The sequence below is a fragment of the Ooceraea biroi genome, chromosome 6, assembly GCF_003672135.1.
Source record: "Ooceraea biroi isolate clonal line C1 chromosome 6, Obir_v5.4, whole genome shotgun sequence".
Classification (NCBI taxonomy): Eukaryota; Metazoa; Arthropoda; class Insecta; order Hymenoptera; family Formicidae; genus Ooceraea; species Ooceraea biroi.
The window spans coordinates 2,095,450-2,119,908 of NC_039511.1; the positions used below are offsets into that span (position 1 = coordinate 2,095,450).

The window sequence follows — 24,459 nt, forward strand, 5'->3', positions numbered from 1 at the left end:
AAACTAATTACTTTCCCGTCGTCAAAGAGGCGTGCTAAATTTGTTATGCGGACGCCAGGCGGTGACGGTATCCAGCGTTGACGTTCGCGCGAATCAAGCGCATTAGATGGTTACCGGGTCATCGCCAACGTGTTGACGAAACTTTATAAAAATAGCTTTTTTTCTATGATAAATTTGTTCTTCACTTGGTGAAGAAGGAAGCGCTACTCTTGTCATTCTTTTACCTTTAAAACTTTATGAAAAATTATGAAATAACGTCGACATCTCGTTAATTAATCGTATGTTACACTGTTTAGAGCCTTCTTCTTCTTAATCTTTGTGATCCCGTAATGGTATCTCGTTCGCAGGTGCCGAGATAATTTTGTAGTCTTGATATAGTCTGCTGGGGTATGAGCGTAACCAAGTTGCCCGTTATTCTTGATGAAGTCCTAATTACGACGCTCCATAACTGGTTTTATGGTGACCGCATTATTCACATAAATTTTAGTAGATTGAGAACAACGGATTGTAAAATGCTAGAATAACACGCGTGATCCTGTTGTCAAATGTGCTGCAATTTACATAACGATAAATTAAGTCGTGATTTTACGGTTCAGTTAATATAAATATTATATTACACGGATGGCGACAGTTTGTACAAAGGAAACAATTTTAATTAACGTAACTCGTTCACCATTAATTTCTTGACTCTTCTGTTGCAGGAATTAGAATTAAGAATAGAAACGCAGAAACAGACGCTGCAGGCTCGCGATGAGAGTATCAAGAAGCTCCTCGAGATGCTCCAGAACAAGGGGATGGGTGAGGCATTGTTTGCAATTTTTTTGCAGTACATTAATTAATTAATTAATTATTTCAACACTGCGCTTTCTCAAGAAAACATAAAATCCACATATGACTTTAGCTGTTAACAAATTCGCAGAATACTTGCACATAGTAATTAGAAGTCTTTTGAAAGAGAAATATTATTTCTCTCGACGGTGCGCGAATAAGATTTTATTTTAATTTTCACGAGATTTTCCCGACAATTTCCCTGAACGTGCACCGGCCTGCATCATGTTAATCAGAGTTAACTTTGCGAAGTCAACGCAATACTTTGTTCGCAAATGTTTTCTTCGCCGGATGCTTTCTTCTAACGAAGGGAATACTCGATTTTTTCTACAACAAAGTTATTTGCACATTTTGGTTGCTCTCGGCGACTGCTCAAAGATGAGACAAATTACCTCGTCAAGTCTACGGACTTGTTTAAGCGGGCAAATCTGTGCTCCGTCGTCCATCTAATTGCGATCCGCACAAACGCATAGTTGTCTCGTGGAAATGACAGCACGCAGGAAATAACAGGGCAAAAACAGCGCTGCAAGAATGTTAATTCTGCGAAGTAGTTTCGTGAATAGACATCCGTTTGAGAAACTCCGTCTTAATTTAGGATCTCGGATTGAGACAATAATTAATTAAATAGCAGCATTCGGTACACGTAAGTGCAGCTCGAATGTGTCACATCAATATCTATAAACTTTTTACCTTTAATACATTACATAAGCTCAGATTGACTGAAGAACAATAAGCACAACGAGAATTTATCTTTTCTTTCTTAACTTCCATTTTTATTATTGGTTTGCAGTACAAATGCAATTTTTATGAAGTATTAAGAGAAAAGATTGAGAGACTCGAACTATTGCGATAACCGCTAGGATCGGATATCCACGTATACATACACACACACATGCACACGTACACCGACGACATCCGAGAACCTGGAAGCAGACAGTTCCTCCAAGAATTCCCCGTTACTTTCTGCTGTTCTAGGAAAAGAGGAGGAAAGGATCATGTTCCAGCAGATGCAGTCGATGGCCCAGAAGCAGGTCCTTAAGCAATTTCTACCCATGTCGTCATACATATAATCATAATTATATAAATTTATATATATATATATATATATATATGTATACATACATTATGCCTCGCGCACATATATGTATATACATATATATGTGTCATCCTCATTATGTTCAACGCTCATTACGCATTTTCGACGCATACGTGTACATATACGACACATTAAAATTACCCGTTTGTCTTATATTTATACATATTCGCACATATATTATATTATACACGTATACATACACGTATGCGCTGACATTAATCGCTGCCCATCGTTTTTGTACGAGTAGTTGCTTGCAAGTAGCTTGCAGTTATTGCACTGCCAGTGGCTTTACTTTTTCGCCCCGTGTGTCGTGCTATCACGCTTGTACTTCTGTGTCACCTAATCTGAGAAAAGCAAATGAGAAAGAGTGGAACGGACAAAATACGGACAATGGGGAAAAAGAACGGAGCGCCAGGAAGTGCGGGCGGATTAGCCCCTTATTCTTAAGGGCGGCCCATTCTCGATTCAGGGGCTCGGGGACAGCAGGGTTTCTCCGCCCCTCGTGCGACTCGGCTCGATCGTTGCCCCCAAGATCGATCGGGTTCTCACGAGCGACGGAAGGGTTCCCCGTTCTGTGTTCCGCAATAGAATGGCGAGATTAAGGTACGGTATTGCACATGCGAGATCGCGAGACGGCGATAGGCAGAGCCGGTCGAAGTACTAACGCGATACTTCGCTCAGGAGCCACGGAAAAATCCGCAGGTTGAAAATCCGAGGACACGGAGGGCCGGAAGTCTCTTCCGTCTGCCTGGCGACTCGACGATCTGCCCAGGATCCTGGGATCTTGGGACACGTAAAGTTCTCACTCGCTCTCGAAAGACGCCGAATCTGAAAGTCTAAAGAGAGATATCGGAGCTAGGAGTATCTCGGAACGGATATCCAAGAGAAAATAAGAGATCCGAGGAGCGTCCGAGGATCCGATGACCCCGACCATTCAAGGAGCGCAAGTTCAAGTTCCGAATACGCTCGAAGATCCTAGGACCCCCAAGAATTCTCGTGCGTGGTGGCGCAGCTTCGAGGACGTTCGACGTACCCGGCATAGGTCGTGACGATCGTTCGGGATTGTCGAGAGAATATTTCTCTGCCTCGGTACGATGTGTACGAGTATATTGGAGTGCCGCTCGGTTATCGGAGACTCAACTCGTCAATCACGTTGCATTTTACATTGCTTCTGTCGCTGTAATTATCGAGAACGAAAATCTACGCGAGGCCGAGTTCAACGGTTGGAACTGAGAGTAAAGATCCGATTTCCGAGCATGATTTATTCAGATCCGATCTGGGGAATCTCGTTTTGCGATGTAACCCGACGTACAATCGGCTTATCACTATTTGCAGTCAGGAAGTACTTCGAACTCCGCGTACTTCGAGGCAACGCTCATGAGATTCTGTTTATTCCGGCTCGGCAGTGTTTCCTCTCCTATGGAAGAAAAATCGAATCAGAGGTGGAAAATCAACGTCGCCACTCAGCAACTTTTACACGTGTACTTATATGCGCGCAATATATTACATATATATATATATATATATATATATATATGTATGCAGACACGCGCACACACACCCCTCGTTCTCCAACGTAACACGCACGTAATTCGCACTCACATTTCGCGTCCAACGAAAGCACGAAAATCACAGATTTACTCTCTCACAGTGTCTCGAACGCGCACTTCCCTTCACCGTCGCAAGATGTTTCAAAAATTCACGCCCACGAACGCAACGACGACGTGCCGTATCCACCCTCATCGCAGAAGATCGCGGAAACCGCCAAAAAGCGCGCCGAGAAAGAGCCATGCGCCCGTCAGTCAAGTCGCCGCTCTATTGTGCGAGTGTTGCTTTACCGTGTCGTTTATTTTTATGGATTTTTCGATATCCCACGGCGTCACGTGCGTGCTCCGACACCTCATAAACTTCAATATAGGAGGAGTAAAATGCACGGCGACGTGCAGGCGAGAATCTCCGTCGCCGAGTTGCTGATGCCGCCGTAAATAACAGCTGTAAAACGGCTAATCGCGATCGCAGGATTATCGCAGAGGAGCCGCAGGACGGCAAAAGGGCCTGCCAGATACGTACCGTCACGTTCGGATATCGCAAACGAGTAACGTTCGCAAATTACCATCCGCGTCGGTGACGTTTACCCTTTTCCCCCGTCGACGGAACCGGAAGGCAAGGGGAAAGTGTGCGTGTTAAATCCGACATACGCAGGAATCATGCAGGATTAACGCCGACGTGAATTTTTGAAGTGCGTCGATATGTCGTGTCCCCATTGCTTGCTCTCTCACTCAACAACTGTCGCTGCTCTCCGCCTGTGCTGTCACTCCGCGAAACGCGCGTGTCTGTGCCGTTTGCGCCGTAAAAGAGTTCCTGAGCACACCTGAGCACCTGCCACCGCGTCATCGCCAGCATCACCATGCCATGTTCGCTCTGCCCCTACGCAAATTCGTGTTAGATGGTCTTTAGAGCAGATAGTAGCCATGTACCCCCGAGAATCTACTCATTCTCACGTTCATAGCCTACCCTCTCGTTTATACCTACGTACATTCTCGGTACGTGGATGCGAGGTCGTTCGGAAAAGCCGCTGTTATCTCGCCCGTTATGGCCGTCGGGCTCCGCTTCTTCCGTGCTTTTTGACCCACTTTCTTCACGACCGCGTTATTTGGCGTGGCCTGTTTACGCGCGCTGGCCTACGACGTGTTCTCTCGCGAGATTTCACGTCCTCGCCATGCAAGTCTCTCCCGCCCGCGCCGCAGGTGTGTTCCGTGTTCCACAAAAATTAAATAAATAATGGATAAAATTCAGGGATTAATCGGTAAAATTCACACTAAAGGGATTCCCGAAAGTGATTCTGTCTTTCACGCTTAATTTGATTATATTTTTATAACTTGTAGACTCTCGTTTCCGATCAATCCCGGCGAATTTCAGAAAAACGTAATGTTTTGTTAATAACAAAAACTTATTTAAGCGCGCACGTGTCATGAAGCAAAGGGAAGATGATAAAACCAGATCGCTCGTGGTTGTTGATTACGACTAAACGTTTTTCACGAACAACGTCGCATTCGCCATCTCGCTCGGTCTCCTTGCACTCTCGTGTTCCCATGCCTGTTAGATCTAGGACTTAGACGGAGTCTGTGTAGCTTGAGTGGCACTCGAAGCCAGAAGCGATTCGATGGTACGAAGAATTGACGGATCCATCGCACCCTCCCCGCAGTGCAGTTTCGAGCACGAATTGGTCGCAGCGAGCACGTCAACATCTCTCCATCAACGCAGCACGAGAAATCCCCATCTCTCTATCCTCGTTCTTTCTTTCTTTCTCTCATTCTGCCATCGAAATACCGTCACACGATATCACGCCTCGCTCGCCCTTTTCCTTTGTCCCCTGGAAAAAGATTGTATTTGACCGAGAACCGTCGAGCAAACTCTCGAGCAAGCCACTTGCACCAAGCACCAAAGCCTGTCTCGTTGTTCATTGTGCCAATAATTTAGCAGCACGAGCATTGTACCGTGTTATCACCGCCGCCATAATCGTCTTCACGCAATCCTCGACCAGTTAGTCTTCACCGATCCCTCGAAATCCCTCCAACAACTTCCTCGTGTTCCGCACGGGTGCTTAAGACCGGGCAATAACCGGGCTGAATCGCGGAATTCCGTACTCCTGACGGTGCTCTTGTCGGCCAGGGGTGCGGAATCCGGCGCAAACCATCTTCGAATCCCTTCGCTTGCGTCTTCGAACGCGAGAACGAGCCTCTCCGCGTCCGTAGTGCGCCCATGAATTGAAGATCGAACTCGCTGAGATTACAATGCGGTGCCGGTTACTGGCTTTGCTAATTACTTGCTTCTCCGACGAGCAAGATCTCCGTAAAATTCCGTTGTCTCGCTGCGAAGAAGATCCGAAATTCTCCCAAGTCGACGAGCGAGCGTGCGGAAGACGCGCCGATTAGCCCGAGGGAGCGGGACACATTCGAGGTGCCGAGAGGAAACTGCTCAGTCCAATTTCCTCTCTTTTCACTGCGAATTTCTCAGGCCATAACCCGATCCCGGCGCGACAGACGCGCGCGCTGCAATTAATAGCTGCAATCTCGTTGCGCGTAATTAATTGACGTAATTCGAGCGAGGTCTCCGAAGTAAAATGCGCCCAGAGCATCGTAGCAGCAGCAGCAGCAGCGAAAAGAAGTTAATTTCTTGAGCTAGAAAGAAAGGGAATTATTAAGACATCCGTGAATCCGGCACGATTAAGTTGCTCGAGTCTGCTGGACTAATTATATGACATTAACGTTTTTCTCCCGCTTGTGTGCGTTACACGTTGGTGTCTCTCAAGTACAAGTACAAGTCGAACTGAATTTTCATGTTTACAATCATGTAGAGCCATTTAATTTTTTATAAAATTCCCGCAATTGTAATCATTGTTTTACTGTTATCCAAATTGTTCGACACAAACTTCGCGATAAAGAGAAGCCGGTAATTACTCGCCAGTATCGAAGTACGACTCCTCGAAAAGCGTGCAATGACTGATTTTGCAAAAACCGAGAACGCGCACCACTCGTATCTGAAACCACACGTCCTCCCCTGCTCTTTCTATGCACCCTGCGTATCGAATAACTGAAGACACGATTCGTCCAAGATCTCTTCATTCGATGACTTCAGCGAAAGGAGTTAATTCATCTAGCAAATCACACTCTTATCTAGTAAATCACACGCAGTTAATTCACGCAGGCATACATGTGCTTTCCGCAAAAAGCGAGGAGAGTTCTGCGAGCATAACGCAGCTGAATCATGCGATTTGTCTCATTAGCCTGATTCGCTCGACAGCACGGACGTTAGATGAATCATCCAATTACACGATACGTCATCGAATCAACGAGACATCGGACGAATCGTTCAGCTACCGTCGAATATATTCGGATAAAACGCCGAGAAAAAAATAAAATGAGCGCTCATTTATAGGAGACGTGCGAACAAACGATCAAACGCGACGAAGTATTCGTTTCGAAAGTAACGACGACAATTGCGATTGGAATGCGTGGAATGAGCTGCTTTGGATGTCTAGACGATAAGATACGTTTAGCCAGCCATCCCCCTGTTCGCGCGGAGAGGGGGGAGACATCACACCCGCATATCCGTCCATCACTCGCCCCGTCTGACCACAAGTACCATCACTAATACGTCATACACATGATCAGCCATCACCATCATTGTCACGATCACTAGTCATCGCTTAAAACACGATTACCATCGCTTATTACTATTACAACGGCTACTATTACTGTTACAACTACTACAAGCACCACACCACTCCGTAGCTCGAAATTAGCGGACACCAACACGCACGTGACCTTCCCTACCAGGCCCCGCCGTGGAGAATCCCACAGGTACACTAATTATACACGTTCATACTATATTATTAAACCGACCTAGGTGCAAAGGTGAACAATCGAATGGCTAATTATTCGCGAGACTCGCGCGTTCGCGAACGAAACTCGCTTCGACAGAGAATCCCTCTTGCCTTCGACGAGGAGATTATTTTTCACAGCTGCACGGAATGATCAAGCACTCCGTGAATAATTGGAAGACCACGATGTATACCTAAAAAGATCTCGAGAAAAGATGATAAGGCAATCAGGTAACAGAGTGAGAAGCTTGCAAAGTGCATAAATTTGCTAACTATTCACGTTGGCTGTGCGATCTAACGAGATTGAGGCGCGAAGGTTCGCCGCGCGCTCGATTAAGAGACGTTTACCCCGTGATGCTGAAATTATTCCGCCGTGATGGAATCGCGTTGCCGTAAGTTCGCTGGTAGTCATCCGTCGTGAGTCGCACGCGTGCACGCTGAATCAGAAGCTGAATTATATTATAAATGCCGCGTCGCGCCTCCGTTGCGAGCGCGGATAATCGGTTTCAACCCTTCAATCCTCCGTGCGCACATCGAGATTATAATACGCGCTCACTCTCTTCGCTACCTAAAACTCTCGTCGAGATTGCATTCATCGCCGTGTGCACTACGTCTCTCTCTGCGTGTGTCTGTGTGGGCACAAGTGTGCGCACCGTATTCTCAATGACTCTCGATCATTGGCACGCGCTAATTCACATAAGTCATCACTAATACGTCAAACGTGCACGCGAACGCTGCGACACGAGAGTATCAAGATAGCTGCAGGGGAAAATCGGGTCTGCTCGAGCCTGCGTCCAAGTTGGCCCGTTGCTAGTCATTCATTCACAGATTGGTGCAATTTTACCTGAATTTAAAAAATTCAATTAAAAAGAAATAATTACTTGAAACCACATCGGTCAATTTTAGCATTCGTTTGGTTCGCTCGAATTTGCGAGATATTCTGTTAAAAAAAGGTAGCTTATTGGTAACGTACCAGCAATTTACCGACGCGACCAAGTGGACCTTGATCTTCCCGTTGCGCTTCGAGAGAATCGTCGCCGAGGGAAACTGTCAGCTGGCAAAATTCTCCGACAGACACGCATCAGCGACGAGTGATCACGACGTGCAGTCGCGTGCCCGCCGAAGAATTTGATCATCGACACTCACCCTCGGAGGGCGATACTCTCAAACGATACGTCATGGCGCTGGAACTCATCCCTCACCTAGCCGATGACCCCCCTAGCGCGATCAGTCTGAAAAGTATACCTCGAAGGGTGACCAAAAAAAAAGACACGTCTCTCGCGTGCCCGCACCCCACAGAGAAAGAGAGAACGAAAGAATGGTCATCGACGACATTCGTGTTCCAAACGACATTCGGCCGAGTTTTGACGATCAGGAGGATGGACGGGACACGCCACGAATGAATCGACGTCGGTCGCAGTGCGAGACTTTTGGTTCCGCCCCGTAAGAGAACAACTTTCATATCTATATATTACACACACTTCTCTTTCCTCGACTTTATACATATGACTATATACGTATATATATATTATCTTTCTCTCTATATATTATATATATGAACACCAATACCGCTGCCATATACAGGGTGTTTCCTCTAACTGTAGCACTTAGAATATCTCTGCTTCCTTTGATGATATGAAAAAAGTCAAAGGACGAAAATTGTTCGATTCAAAGAGACTAGTACTCTGGTAAGAAAATTATTTTTTTTAATGTGACCTTTCACAAGATATCAAGGTCATGAACATTTTTTTAAATGAGATGGTATATTTTCCTTAACGAAATGATGTAGCTTGTAAAAAAACAAATTCAACCATACAGAATATGTTGACCTTCAAATGACTTTGAACCACAAAAATCACGTTTAGGAAAAGAAACTCTATTTATTGCATGTATAACTACAAAGATATACCTTTTTTACAGATGTTCGAAACGATTGTTTTACGTTTTTGAGAGATTCCGGAGTAATTGCGGTGCACGCACGCTGAATTCTTTCTCGCATATCTTCAGGTGTTGTCGGAATATCGCGATAAACTTCATTTTTTAGGTGTCCCCAAAGAAAAAAATCAAGAGGCGTAAGATCTGGTGATAGAGCCGGCCAAGAAATTCTTCCACCACGTCCAATCCAGCGATCAGGAAATGATTCGTTGAGTATGTTCCGTGCAAATGAAGTTTATCGCGATATTCCGACAACACCTGAAGATATGCGAGAAAGAATTCAGCGTGCGTGCACCGCAATTACTCCGGAATCTCTCAAAAACGTAAAACAATCGTTTCGAACATCTGTAAAAAAGGTATATCTTTGTAGTTATACATGCAATAAATAGAGTTTCTTTTCCTAAACGTGATTTTTGTGGTTCAAAGTCATTTGAAGGTCAACATATTCTGTATGGTTGAATTTGTTTTTTTACAAGCTACATCATTTCGTTAAGGAAAATATACCATCTCATTTAAAAAAATGTTCATGACCTTGATATCTTGTGAAAGGTCACATTAAAAAAAATAATTTTCTTACCAGAGTACTAGTCTCTTTGAATCGAACAATTTTCGTCCTTTGACTTTTTTCATATCATCAAAGGAAGCAGAGATATTCTAAGTGCTACAGTTAGAGGAAACACCCTGTATATATTATCTTTCTCTCTATATATCATATATATGAACACCAATACCGCTGCCATATATACACACCCCTCATCCCTCTGCGTGTATATCTTATACATATGGAATGTTCCGACTCTTTATATGTATATATATATGCACCGGCTCTCACGTTGCGTACATACGTGCACACACGAGCGGACGTCTCCCGCGTATGTATGTACGTATGTATGTATATATGTACAGACATCATATACATTCAAACACACACACCCCCCTCATACATATTTTTACATATTTGTTCCATCATCTCTCTCGGCTGTGATTCACTGAATGTAACGCTCAGTTATGTATTATACTCTCTCTTCTCGTTCTTGTGTACGCCTCAGACACGTTCTTGCCCATCACGACTTACCGCTATCATCGCCAATCGTCGTTATCGATGCACGAGCAGCGGGGCGGTCCGAAAGTCGTCAAGTCGCGTGAAGGCGAGTCGATCCCCGGCCCAAGGGAGGACTTTGCGACTGTTTGGCACCGGCCTGATGCGAGACGCGATACGACGTCGTACTCCTCGCGTAATCTTACTGTCTTATCCTACCATAACACCATTCGTATTTCGCCGAGATGGAAGTGCCGGCAGCTCGACGTCCTCGCGATTTCCGGATTTCCTTGATGAAGCGCTTGTTTAACACGCCTGGAACGGAAGTCTCAATCGGTAATCATTCCACTCGTCCAATTATCACTTGTTTCACTTGCGTTGATTTCATGTCTCCCTCACCCTCTGTATGGTATCGTTGCTCCTATTTCACAATCTGAAAATTAAAAAACTGTTTATGCATTGTCATTGTAGTACATTGGAGTGAAAAATTGCTGTATCGATTCATTCAGAATTCATTCAGAAAAATTCGTCGGTCTGCTCGCACTTCCACGATTCGTCATACACAAACTCATTCAGATGCGTATCCGCGCGCGATCGTTTGCCTCGCAAGCGATGAATAGCGAATGTTCCCCACACCGGCTCATTGGTCGATGAAGTTCCTTCATGTTGCACTTGATAATCTCAAATTCACCTCGCACACGATCGCGGAAACGCCGATACGCATCCGCACGTGCATCCAAAAGAGATCTTGTCCATACGACGTGGCCGCGTTTCGAGCTGGCGATCATTATGAAATCGCGAATCGGCCCGCTCTCTCGATCCAACGAGGTCTTCAATCAAAAATATCACATCGTTGATCGCGACTGAAATTCGCGCCTGAAAAAGAAAAGAAAAATATAAAAAAACGAGAAAATCGCGAGAATCTGAATAGTTAGCAAATTTATGCACTTTGCAAGCTTCTCACTCTGTTACCTGATTGCCTTATCATCTTTTCTCGAGATCTTTTAGGTATACATCGTGGTCTTCCAATTATTCACGGAGTGCTTGATCATTCCGTGCAGCTGTGAAAAATAATCTCCTCGTCGAAGGCAAGAGGGATTCTCTGTCGAAGCGAGTTTCGTTCGCGAACGCGCGAGTCTCGCGAATAATTAGCCATTCGATTGTTCACCTTTGCACCTAGGTCGGTTTAATAATATAGTATGAACGTGTATAATTAGTGTACCTGGGATTCTCCACGGCGGGGCCTGGTAGGAAGGTCACGTGCGTGTTGGTGTCCGCTAATTTCGAGCTACGGAGTGGTGTGGTGCTTGTAGTAGTTGTAACAGTAATAGTAGCCGTTGTAATAGTAATAAGCGATGGTAATCGTGTTTTAAGCGATGACTAGTGATCGTGACAATGATGGTGATGGCTGATCATGTGTATGACGTATTAGTGATGGTACTTGTGGTCAGACGGGGCGAGTGATGGACGGATATGCGGGTGTGATGTCTCCCCCCTCTCCGCGCGAACAGGGGATGGCTGGCTAAACGTATCTTATCGTCTAGACATCCAAAGCAGCTCATTCCACGCATTCCAATCGCAATTGTCGTCGTTACTTTCGAAACGAATACTTCGTCGCGTTTGATCGTTTGTTCGCACGTCTCCTATAAATGAGCGCTCATTTCATTTTTTCTCGGCGTTTTATCCGAATATATTCGACGGTAGCTGAACGATTCGTCCGATGTCTCGTTGATTCGATGACGTATCGTGTAATTGGATGATTCATCTAACGTCCGTGCTGTCGAGCGAATCAGGCTAATGAGACAAATCGCATGATTCAGCTGCGTTATGCTCGCAGAACTCTCCTCGCTTTTTGCGGAAAGCACATGTATGCCTGCGTGAATTAACTGCGTGTGATTTACTAGATAAGAGTGTGATTTGCTAGATGAATTAACTCCTTTCGCTGAAGTCATCGAATGAAGAGATCTTGGACGAATCGTGTCTTCAGTTATTCGATACGCAGGGTGCATAGAAAGAGCAGGGAGGACGTGTGGTTTCAGATACGAGTGGTGCGCGTTCTCGGTTTTTGCAAAATCAGTCATTGCACGCTTTTCGAGGAGTCGTACTTCGATACTGGCGAGTAATTACCGGCTTCTCTTTATCGCGAAGTTTGTGTCGAACAATTTGGATAACAGTAAAACAATGATTACAATTGCGGGAATTTTATAAAAAATTAAATGGCTCTACATGATTGTAAACATGAAAATTCAGTTCGACTTGTACTTGTACTTGAGAGACACCAACGTGTAACGCACACAAGCGGGAGAAAAACGTTAATGTCATATAATTAGTCCAGCAGACTCGAGCAACTTAATCGTGCCGGATTCACGGATGTCTTAATAATTCCCTTTCTTTCTAGCTCAAGAAATTAACTTCTTTTCGCTGCTGCTGCTGCTGCTACGATGCTCTGGGCGCATTTTACTTCGGAGACCTCGCTCGAATTACGTCAATTAATTACGCGCAACGAGATTGCAGCTATTAATTGCAGCGCGCGCGTCTGTCGCGCCGGGATCGGGTTATGGCCTGAGAAATTCGCAGTGAAAAGAGAGGAAATTGGACTGAGCAGTTTCCTCTCGGCACCTCGAATGTGTCCCGCTCCCTCGGGCTAATCGGCGCGTCTTCCGCACGCTCGCTCGTCGACTTGGGAGAATTTCGGATCTTCTTCGCAGCGAGACAACGGAATTTTACGGAGATCTTGCTCGTCGGAGAAGCAAGTAATTAGCAAAGCCAGTAACCGGCACCGCATTGTAATCTCAGCGAGTTCGATCTTCAATTCATGGGCGCACTACGGACGCGGAGAGGCTCGTTCTCGCGTTCGAAGACGCAAGCGAAGGGATTCGAAGATGGTTTGCGCCGGATTCCGCACCCCTGGCCGACAAGAGCACCGTCAGGAGTACGGAATTCCGCGATTCAGCCCGGTTATTGCCCGGTCTTAAGCACCCGTGCGGAACACGAGGAAGTTGTTGGAGGGATTTCGAGGGATCGGTGAAGACTAACTGGTCGAGGATTGCGTGAAGACGATTATGGCGGCGGTGATAACACGGTACAATGCTCGTGCTGCTAAATTATTGGCACAATGAACAACGAGACAGGCTTTGGTGCTTGGTGCAAGTGGCTTGCTCGAGAGTTTGCTCGACGGTTCTCGGTCAAATACAATCTTTTTCCAGGGGACAAAGGAAAAGGGCGAGCGAGGCGTGATATCGTGTGACGGTATTTCGATGGCAGAATGAGAGAAAGAAAGAAAGAACGAGGATAGAGAGATGGGGATTTCTCGTGCTGCGTTGATGGAGAGATGTTGACGTGCTCGCTGCGACCAATTCGTGCTCGAAACTGCACTGCGGGGAGGGTGCGATGGATCCGTCAATTCTTCGTACCATCGAATCGCTTCTGGCTTCGAGTGCCACTCAAGCTACACAGACTCCGTCTAAGTCCTAGATCTAACAGGCATGGGAACACGAGAGTGCAAGGAGACCGAGCGAGATGGCGAATGCGACGTTGTTCGTGAAAAACGTTTAGTCGTAATCAACAACCACGAGCGATCTGGTTTTATCATCTTCCCTTTGCTTCATGACACGTGCGCGCTTAAATAAGTTTTTGTTATTAACAAAACATTACGTTTTTCTGAAATTCGCCGGGATTGATCGGAAACGAGAGTCTACAAGTTATAAAAATATAATCAAATTAAGCGTGAAAGACAGAATCACTTTCGGGAATCCCTTTAGTGTGAATTTTACCGATTAATCCCTGAATTTTATCCATTATTATTTATTTTTGTGGAACACGGAACACACCTGCGGCGCGGGCGGGAGAGACTTGCATGGCGAGGACGTGAAATCTCGCGAGAGAACACGTCGTAGGCCAGCGCGCGTAAACAGGCCACGCCAAATAACGCGGTCGTGAAGAAAGTGGGTCAAAAAGCACGGAAGAAGCGGAGCCCGACGGCCATAACGGGCGAGATAACAGCGGCTTTTCCGAACGACCTCGCATCCACGTACCGAGAATGTACGTAGGTATAAACGAGAGGGTAGGCTATGAACGTGAGAATGAGTAGATTCTCGGGGTACATGGCTACTATCTGCTCTAAAGACCATCTAACACGAATTTGCGTAGGGGCAGAGCGAACATGGCATGGTGATGCTGGCGATGACGCGGTGGCAGGTGCTCAGGTGTGCTCAGGAACTCTTTTACGGCGCAAACGGCACAGACACGCGCGTTTCGCGGAGTGACAGCACAGGCGGAGAGCAGCGACAGTTGTTGAGTGAGAGAGCAAGCAATGGGACACGACATATCGACGCACTTCAAAAATTCACGTCGGCGTTAATCCTGCATGATTCCTGCGTATGTCGGATTTAACACGCACACTTTCCCCTTGCCTTCCGGTTCCGTCGACGGGGGAAAAGGGTAAACGTCACCGACGCGGATGGTAATTTGCGAACGTTACTCGTTTGCGATATCCGAACGTGACGGTACGTATCTGGCAGGCCCTTTTGCCGTCCTGCGGCTCCTCTGCGATAATCCTGCGATCGCGATTAGCCGTTTTACAGCTGTTATTTACGGCGGCATCAGCAACTCGGCGACGGAGATTCTCGCCTGCACGTCGCCGTGCATTTTACTCCTCCTATATTGAAGTTTATGAGGTGTCGGAGCACGCACGTGACGCCGAAGGGTTTGCCCGAGCAAAGTAGCGCGTCGCTTCCGAGCACGCAGCTCGCGAAAGATGTCTAGTACGTGTTAATTTAACCGTGCACGAACTTGCGAACTTTGGATACGAACTTTGCAAATTGCGTTCCGCCCGACACTCGGTGCTCGGACGGCTCGGCAAATTGTTATCAGAAATTGTTATCCGGGCGAAAACTGTTATTCGTCGCGAGTGATCGGCCTAACGTTGATACCGCGCGCAATTTATTCTCCCCACGAAATCGCGTTCGCATCCTCTTCCTCTTCCCCGCTAACTTTCCCGTCTTCCTTCCTGGAGGAGCCTTCAGATGCCCCGGCGGATAAGTTAACGTAAAAAAACAACAATGATGCCGTAAGTGCATCGCATCCGCGGCGCCGAGCCGCGAGGTGGACGTCGTTTTACTTCTCACCGACTCTCGTTCGTCCAGGTGCACGACACACGTTTTCACGCGTACCTGTTTTCGTTACCTCTCGATATCCTTTTTCTCGTCACGCGGCATCCCGAAACGCAGAGTTCTCTATTTTTTGATCTCAATTGTACTTAGACGTGGTAGATTTACAGGGTGAGTCCTTAGCCGGTAGAGTGTGTGAGCGCAGGGCGCTACGCGATGGAAATGTATTCGCGTATTCGTGGACGAGACAGGACTTCCCACCCCCACCCCTCGGACAAGAGAACGGAGTATAACAATGTATCATTAATTTTTAATGTCAAAAGTTGTGTGACGCGTGCTATTAGCAGGTCGAGTACAAGCTGCACGAATCAAATCGAGTTACAGTTATACCCTCGGGTAGAATAGGACCGAAAGGAGACACTAACTTGTATAAATATATTACGACGATATTTTACGAAGAATCTCGTGTATTCTACAGAGCTTCGGCAAAATTGCGATCCCCAATAAAATCCCCAACAACCCCAACAGCTCAATCCAACATATCCGTCAACACTTGTACGCACAACGCAAAATGGTGTAAATATCTCACGGCAGGAACGTAATCCTGTAAGTCGCTGAACGACTCCGCTGAAACTCCACTAAAACTAATAAAACTGCTGGAAATTCGCCGAAGGTTCAAACGGCTTCGCCGAAGAAACAGCCGCAATCCGATAAACGTGCGTGCCAGGTCCGAAGTTTCCTCGACTACCAAGGTAGTCGGTTTCTCGCTCGCGTAACACGCGATCATTTCCAACGCGAGGAATTCCCAGGTTGCTCCCTGCAGATACACAGGCGTTCACATGTCGCTCGGAAAGTCCCTCTGTGTGCGCAGCGCGATAAGCCTTTGATCTTCCGCTAACTTCCGATAATGGCCCTCCCGAGGGCAGACAGGGGAGGAGGACTATCCGCCTTCGCCATTCGCGGAGTCTACTGAAACAGGACCGATGCAGCCAGACGTCCGATAGATGTTCTTGGATACCTGGATGTTTGGATAGCATTAGACCAAACGTATCGTTGCAAACCTGCATTATATTAAACGAGACATTATTATCATTAAATCACAGGAAAATGTAGCAACAGTATAATCCATTTAATGCATTTTGTGCACCACCATGAAGTATCCCATATAAATAATGTGTGTTAGATGACATGTGACTTGTCTGTGATCATTTTTGCATGAGTAATTTTTTCCTTTTCGTATAGTAATATAATAATAATAACAATAATGTTAGACTGGACACGCAGAAATCTGTATACCGCGAAATTGGACTTGGGCATGAATGAATGTCCAAGAGTGTTCACCGGATAAGGCGGATCGCGGAATGTCCGATAAATCTAGCGAATATCTTGGGTATCCGTTGGATAGCCAAACGCCCGGAGAACTGGGCATTCCGTAGAGATCCAAGAGCATCGGTCGGATGCCGGTGCTGCACGGTGAAGCGTCGTGTACGAAGAGGCGCTAGACAAGTGGGAGAGAGTTGGTGGTACGCGAGGATTCCGGGTGTGATCCCGCGGTGAGAGAAAGTCAATGAGAAAGTCACGCATATTCCGGTAGCTTCTGTCGCAGCGCGTTTAGAGACGTTTAGGTGCGTACCTTGAGATCCTTAGGCCTTAGCTAGCGAATTTACGAGGATACATTGTTGAATCCCACAGAGATGTCTATTATATGAGTGTGTGATGTTGTTTGCGCGGCGACAAGCCGAAGATGATGAAAAGGGATGGTCAGCCGCAGACAAAAATCACGACGCAAAGAGAGATATATATATATATATATATATATATATATCTATACACACACACACATATATATATATACGATAAATGTAAAAATGCGTGTGCGTGTACGATGCGTGTGTAGGTGAGGAAAGGGAAGGAAGAGCATATATATACTCGACGCTTCCGCCGGTATATTTTCGTAGCTCACAGCGATTTAATCCTGCACCCCAGTTTACTCAGCCCCACACCTCTCCTCCCAACACCCTCCGGTCAGCTGACGCGTATGGGCTACCCCTGAATTAACCATAGGCCAGTAATAACAGTAGAGTCGAGTCGAGTCTCTAGAATAGACGTTTCTCTCGAGGTTCTCGTTCTGCACCGGACATATCACAAGCTCAAGCTCACAGATCAATTCTCGACGATCCCACCGGCCGAGGCCGTGTACCGTTTCGCGTTCCGAGGTTGTGACAATCCTTATTTTTCTACTGTGTATCGTAGCTCATAAGAGGTGTCGTATCGCTGAAACGTTTCATTGTAACAAGAAGATCCGTTCAGATCCGATCAGATCCGATCGGACGGATCGCCCGTGCGTCGACGAGAACGGCGTCCGGACGTCGATCGATCGACGCGATACTAATTCGATTCGCGATTAGCGCGATCGCACGGTGGTCCAGCTATACCCTGAAAAAATCTCTCTATTTTATCCTTCCCTGTACCCTACCGGCCGAAACCCTCCTCCCGTTTCGTCAACCGAGACAACCGAGGCCGCAACAACCGGGATCCTTGAAAAGACGATCCCGTGGGAGAGCGATCCTTTTAACGACCCAGGTGATTTTCCTGTCGTCTCGGCAACGTTCCGCGATCTCACCCCCGCGGGAGACGAATGCCGTCTTCCGGCGAAGCCGACGGCGACTCCATCCACGTTCGCAAGGTCAGCCTCATCTTTAGAGCTTACACAAATGAGATCCTCTTCGGACTGCGCGTCCCGGTGACGGGAGACGAGCGAGAAACGCTCCCGCGATAATGAAACCGGCACTATCGCTAACGATGAAACTGTTATAACTATGCTGAGAGATGCTGCTGATGATGATATGATAATAATAATGTGATGAAGGAAAAACGGAAGAAGCAGAGTTTGTTTTTGCGCGTTGCCAAACCTCTCGTTTCCGTTAATTCTCCGCGGAGTCGATTAAGATCCTCCTTGAGATCCTCGACATCAAGACCCGGACGGATACCACTGTAAAGGAGAAGAGACATCATTGATATTTCTGATACCACGGGGCCGTATATCGCTACGACCCATCCATCGCAGCTCGTTTCACTACGTTGCGATTTCAGTTGAAATTTACAAGAAATTTGCAAAAAATGTTGCATTTTTTTATAATTGGTTTTTATAATTTATAATTACATTAGGCTTGTTAGAGCAACGTTATTCTTTTCGACAATTTGTATTACATTGAAATGTTATGTACGCATAAATACATTTGGTTTTAGACAATCACACAGAAATATTTTATAAATATTTATTTCAACATAATCCTAATCAAAATTATGTGATCTTTATCTTTGATAAGGATTATTGCTGTAATATGAAACAATTAAAAAATTTTTAATGACATTATATATGACGTAAGAGCTTTACGTCTACTCAAAAGGAATATTATTTTTTCTTATGTTTGCCTCGAACAAAGAAAATCAAAATGAAATTGTAAAAAAAAGACTTAAACAGCGGATGTAAATTTGTCTGCGCAGGTCGACTCCTCGCAGCTGAGACAACTGTATTTTGCATTCCATAAGCAAAAGTCTCGACATGCGGTTCAAACATTGGTAAATTTTCGTCGAAAATTTGTGCTTTTGCGATTTTAATGAAATCATCCGCAAGAATCCACAAATATCAGACATGATTTGCAGACGTGCAAATCGTGTCAACAACCAACTTACCGGACACCCGGGAAGTTATCAAACATTCCAATTACCTCCAACTTACGATCTCCCGCAATATCACATAATCACGACAATCATGACAATCACAAGAAAAGAAAAAAAAAGAGAGAAAGAAAGGATCTGTTCCAGCTTCTTTCACAGCTTACATCACTCGATGTGGACGTTCCTCGCTTCCTTGGTCCTCTCCTCTTATCCTCCCGTCATTCGCCATTTTCCCGTTTTGCTCACAAAAAGAACGCATCAATTCACATCGACTCACATGCATCGATACTTGCATCGGTACCACCATGCGACACGAAAAAACGATCGGTCAAGGATCAGAATCATCACGCACTCCATTCTTTCTGTCTCATCTCTGTGTCATCTTTGTATCACAAGATCAACCGACAGTCACAGGCTAACAGTCACTCGACTACGGCAACCGATCTTATCACACGGTAGCATTATGTGATCCAAACTCATCGACGATCTCATCATGCTTTGCCTTCTTTAGATCGCTAGATCGCTAGATTGACGTTCGGCGTGCTGCTCTTCGAGTTGCCACAGAATCATCCTATCCGATCATCAGTCACACTTATCTCTTCGCAATCATAGTGGAGAACGTGGCGCGCGAAGTCATCTCATGAGACAGATCGGCGGTTCTCATCACCGTCTCTCTTCGAGTCGTGCGATTCGCATGGGAACTTGGGTCTAGCATGTTGCATGCGTCGTTAGGAGTTTACGTGGTTCTAGTGTACGTATCATCGTGCGAGCTACCACTCATTATCGTTCACGTCGTCATCGTCGTCATCTTCATCATCGGTACGCGGCGAACCGCTCGTCGAGGTTCCTCGCGACGCCCCTACACACACACGCGCGCACACAAAACGTCGTAAATCAATAAAAATTCGAATAAAATATTTCAACGTAGAAGATCACTCGGTGTCATTAAAAAAAGTCATGGTCATCAATTTGGAGCACGTGTCGCGCGATCTTGAACGAACCGAGAAATCGCGAGGAATTTCGCCACGAGCTCGTTCGTCCGCCATCGGTTCCGTTGAACGTCGATCGGTCGAAGCTTTCCCGGCGAGGCCGCGTCATCGTTTCCCTCCTCTAACTCGTTCGTTTCGTGTCGTGATCATCGAGGCTCGTCGTCGATCGTGATCGCGAGGATCGCAGGTGCGGGCGCGCGACTGAACGCGACCGTTCGCGCGACGATCACGCGTTTCATCACGCGATTCGCCCGCATACGTCATCGGCAAGTATAAAGTAACGAAAATCCATCCCGTCATTGTTTTCACCCCCGTGTTTGAGACGTTTCTTCTGTTATCTACTCATCCCCGTCCATAGAGACTTTGATGTCGCAATTAGAAAGACGCATGTGCCCCCCGTTGCAATAAACCCTTTCAACCCTTCGCTCTCGAGGCGCTGTATGCATGCTGCACGCGCGCGCAGGAGAGTACATCTGTCATGTAGCATTCGTTCGCCGAATAAGACATGCGTGGACATCGGGATGACGATCATCGTCTGCGAAGGTCCACGAACGTCGGATCACCTGTCGGGAGAGCCCGCCGATTCGGCGGCCCGTCCATGAGAGACGGAGAGGTCCATTTGGTTCGTCTGTGAGTCTCGTTGTTTCTCGTCAATGAAATGTCTCCGATCGTAGGAAGAAAAACGCATCTTTCTATCCTCAGCTCTCTCAGCTGTAATCTGTAAACCAAATTAGTACAAAATTAGAGGTAAAATAAAGTTTGAGATTGTAGTGATTTGATATCAATATATCACCGAGATTAAATAAATAATAGTAAACATTATTGACTTTGCATATCGGCTTTGTCTATACAGTTTATTAGACAATTTGTCGGTGGTTTAAACGGAGTTCTGTATTTTTTGTCTTATTTCGCGAACCTTTTCCTCATCTCGTCATTGGCGAGCAAAGCTGAGAATCGACTGATGACATTCGTGATCGATGCAGATGTGACTTTACACTTTTATTCCGGCAAAAAAAACCGAAGAACGAGACGATGAATTTAACAGCACTCGCGAACGAGCCAAGTGCTACCTTTTGCCCGATAGATCTTAAGGTATAACTAGTACTTAAGATAGAGTTAAGTTAGCCATAAGTCAGCAATGGACGGCAGTCCCCAATTCCGCAGAACTCTTCCGATAATCAGATAAATCGGTAGAGAATATCAGCCTTGTCCCTCGTCGTCGGCGCAATCATCACTGTCCACTGAAATTGGAAGATGAATTGAAAAGTCAGTTTCCCACGTGGACACTCCGTCGCCGAGTTCGCGAACGTTGCGAAACCTGCAGGTTTCCAAAGGAATCCGCATCCGCTCCGTCGAGAGTTTGCCGAGCAAAAAATTCTTTCCAAGTCTGCCCGGGAGAGACAATCAAGTGGTCGGGAAGTCTGTCGTGAAAATTAACGTCAGAGATTCCGCAACACCTGAGACACAACGACGCATAACGGGCGGACACGTTTCGCTCGGGAGAGGGACGGCGGAGTTGGGCGGCCTTCGTGGTGAGCGAAGCATTATTAAACGTGGTGCCCCCAATATTCTAGCTTTCTGAGGAGGTAAGGAAATTCTTCACCCACCCGAGAAGCTCTTCCGAGCCATCACCATCACCACCACCAACCACCAACCACTATCACCACTACACCACTAATCACCTTCCTTCTTCCGTTTCCTACGTGATTACCGTATTACGTAACGTTCGATGTATACCGTAGCCGTTGTACTTGTTACTTTGTATTTCTCTTTCTGTCTCTGTCTCTTTCTCAAGCTGTCTCTTTCTCTGTCTTTCTACTGGCGTGAATCGTTGATCGACTGTCTCGCAATCATCATCTCACGCATCTCACGCAAGGAACTATATACACACCGGTCTCTAGAACGCTACCTCGATGTGCTCCCTTAGAGAAAGACCGTCACCACCATCATCACCACCATCAAATCACCTCTTTCCCCCACGCCCCATCAGAGTCATCATTAACCGAAATTCATCTGTCCCGGTCGGAAGAGCGAAAGGAACGAAAGACTTTCGTTCACCTCCACCCTCCGCCCCCTCATTGACAGTGCGTCGTGTGCGTATATGTGTGGGCGTGTGCGTGCGTGTGCGCGTGTCTGCGGCCTAGTGACACCGTAGTTAATCATATAGATGTCATCGTCCCTGAAGCGACAGAACGGTGCGCCCTTCGTCGCCTCGTTGACGATCCTGAAAATCGACGCGGGGCGACATCGCCACCCGTCATTAGATGCCGTGATAGCCGCTGTCGATTAATTGATAGCTGACGCTGGACGGGAGCGGGCTGACTCTACGGATTTCCTCTCGCAAACGCACATGCAGATTCTTCAGGTGTCATCCCGTTTGCGAAGGGAAGTGCGGAAATAATCTGCCTGCTCGTCGTCCGGTCTTGATTAAATGTAGTGCGAGACGCGCTCCCGCGATCCTCCGTCGCAGTTACGTCAGCTACGAGCTGTTCTCTCAATTAATTTAAATTGCTTTTGTACACGTGAAGTCGCGTTTGCCAACTCAAGGGATCAAACAAATTATTTCATCGTAAAATTTCAAGGTGTTATCACATATCCTGAGCAGCGTAAAATATTGGAAAAAATTTCATCGCAGCAGTATTATTCATTGCAGTAAGATAAGAAAACAGCCGCAAAGAAAAGATAAAAAAATTTTATTTTTCATTTTATTTTTGTACACAATATCAATTTTCCGTACAGAGAATCCATTACACACAAACGGTTTTACGCTGTTTAGGGATCAATCGCTTTCAGACGAGTCTAAATCTTTCGTTCGCCAATCGAGCTGACGTTTCATCCGCGAATTCGGGAGTCCCGAATCCCACACGATCAGGCTCGCAAAGAGGATCAGGCGGGATCGCAATCTCCTTACGTAGTGATTAGCTAGTAGCAGCTGTTACGTATATTACGACTCTGCTTCGAGACCGTCGCGAGATCTCGCCAACGGCGATATGTCGGGACGAGCTCCTTCACACGCGGCCTGCCGACAACACCAGAGTAGATGAGACGATCGTAGGTACGTACACGAGAATAAGGGAGACACATTAACATGACAAGCTCCGCAAATTCATCCCCGTGATGATCCCCTTCGCTGTATCATACGTATCTTTCCATTACACTTGGCTATACATGTATATGTATATATATATATATATATATATATATATATACTTATATATGGATATAAATATATAAAATTAAACGTATATATAAATATATAAATATATATGTATATTTTACACTCGAAAAACACTCTGTTTGTAATTCTTTGTGTGTATCGTTGGCCTCGATTGCGCTGCATGCTTCGTAAAAATCCTGTCCGAGTACGACGACGAGATTTTCCTGTTTCTTTCACTGTGTCTTTCGATTGTTATACACCGAAGAAGTTTGCGTGCGCCAGCAGAGGTTGCCAGAACGATCGAACAATCGTCTCTTCAACGAGTTAACTAACTCTACTAGATCGTATCCCTCTCTAGATCCTAGTTCTAGCTGTAGATAGAGAAAGAGAAGTTAGTTAACAGCAATCAACGTTAATATAAACGGTGTTTTAGAATTTTTAAATTCACTGATCTCTCTATTCAAGAATCGGACGGTTTTTAAATCTCGTCCTGACCGAAACTGGCGCGCACACGTAACTTTCTGTTTGACTTTACAATCAGGACACGCTCGTGACAATTCGAGTGTAAATCTGCTTCGTTGATCCGATCACCAGGCAAGAAAGAGGTATAAACAAACTGCAAACAGCGGTGATACCGCGAACGGGACACGACGCGATGCGATTTGATTTTTCATCCCCGATCCGGCCAAGTCTTTGCGAGGTCGGACCTTCTCGCGGCGTATCGACGTAATTTTAATTAAAGTAACCTCGATCTTTCTCAAGAGCGGCTCGTGTCAAAGTCCGACGGCAATTAACTCCATAGTTATATCCCACGCTGTTCGCTTGGAAACCAATTTCGCGCACAATTTGGATCCGGAATAATTTAAGCTGTGCGTTAGCGGGGACGGAAAATTCTCCCTCTAAAAATTGTCGATACACAAAAGCGCAGAACGAAACTCTCTCGCTGGAATCACCACGGTACTCTTTGCAAATATTGAAATAACATCTTATCGAATGAGGGAACACGAAAATGTCAAAGTCGCGAAAGCGATTTAAAAAAAACGGATTGAGAACGGGGACGTTGCATTTATTAACAAACCAATCAGACCGCCAGGATAATCCGAAGCTTGACAGCTTGACTTTATTTTCTCTAGCGTGTTCACTTCGTTTAACACTCGCTTAGCAATTTTTACTTTATCAACTGAAAATTTCGAGGCCGGTCTCGCAAGAAAAAAAAAGAGAAAATAATCGCGTGTAATAATCT

The 24,459-nt window shown here is 45.9% G+C and overlaps 1 protein-coding gene across 2 annotated transcripts in view; it reads left to right on the forward strand.

Moving 5' to 3' along the window:
- Positions 1 to 24,459, forward strand: part of LOC105276401 (ELKS/Rab6-interacting/CAST family member 1) — a 59,155-nt gene that overhangs the window by 20,149 nt on the left and 14,547 nt on the right. The window contains exons 3-5 of one of the 2 annotated variants that reach the window (XM_026970419.1): positions 702 to 798; positions 1,804 to 1,859; positions 21,634 to 21,645. In XM_026970419.1, coding sequence (XP_026826220.1) covers positions 702 to 798; positions 1,804 to 1,859; positions 21,634 to 21,645 — 165 coding nt within the window. The remainder of the gene's footprint in view (positions 1 to 701; positions 799 to 1,803; positions 1,860 to 21,633; positions 21,646 to 24,459) is intronic. The other variant, XM_026970420.1, reaches the window with a different exon arrangement.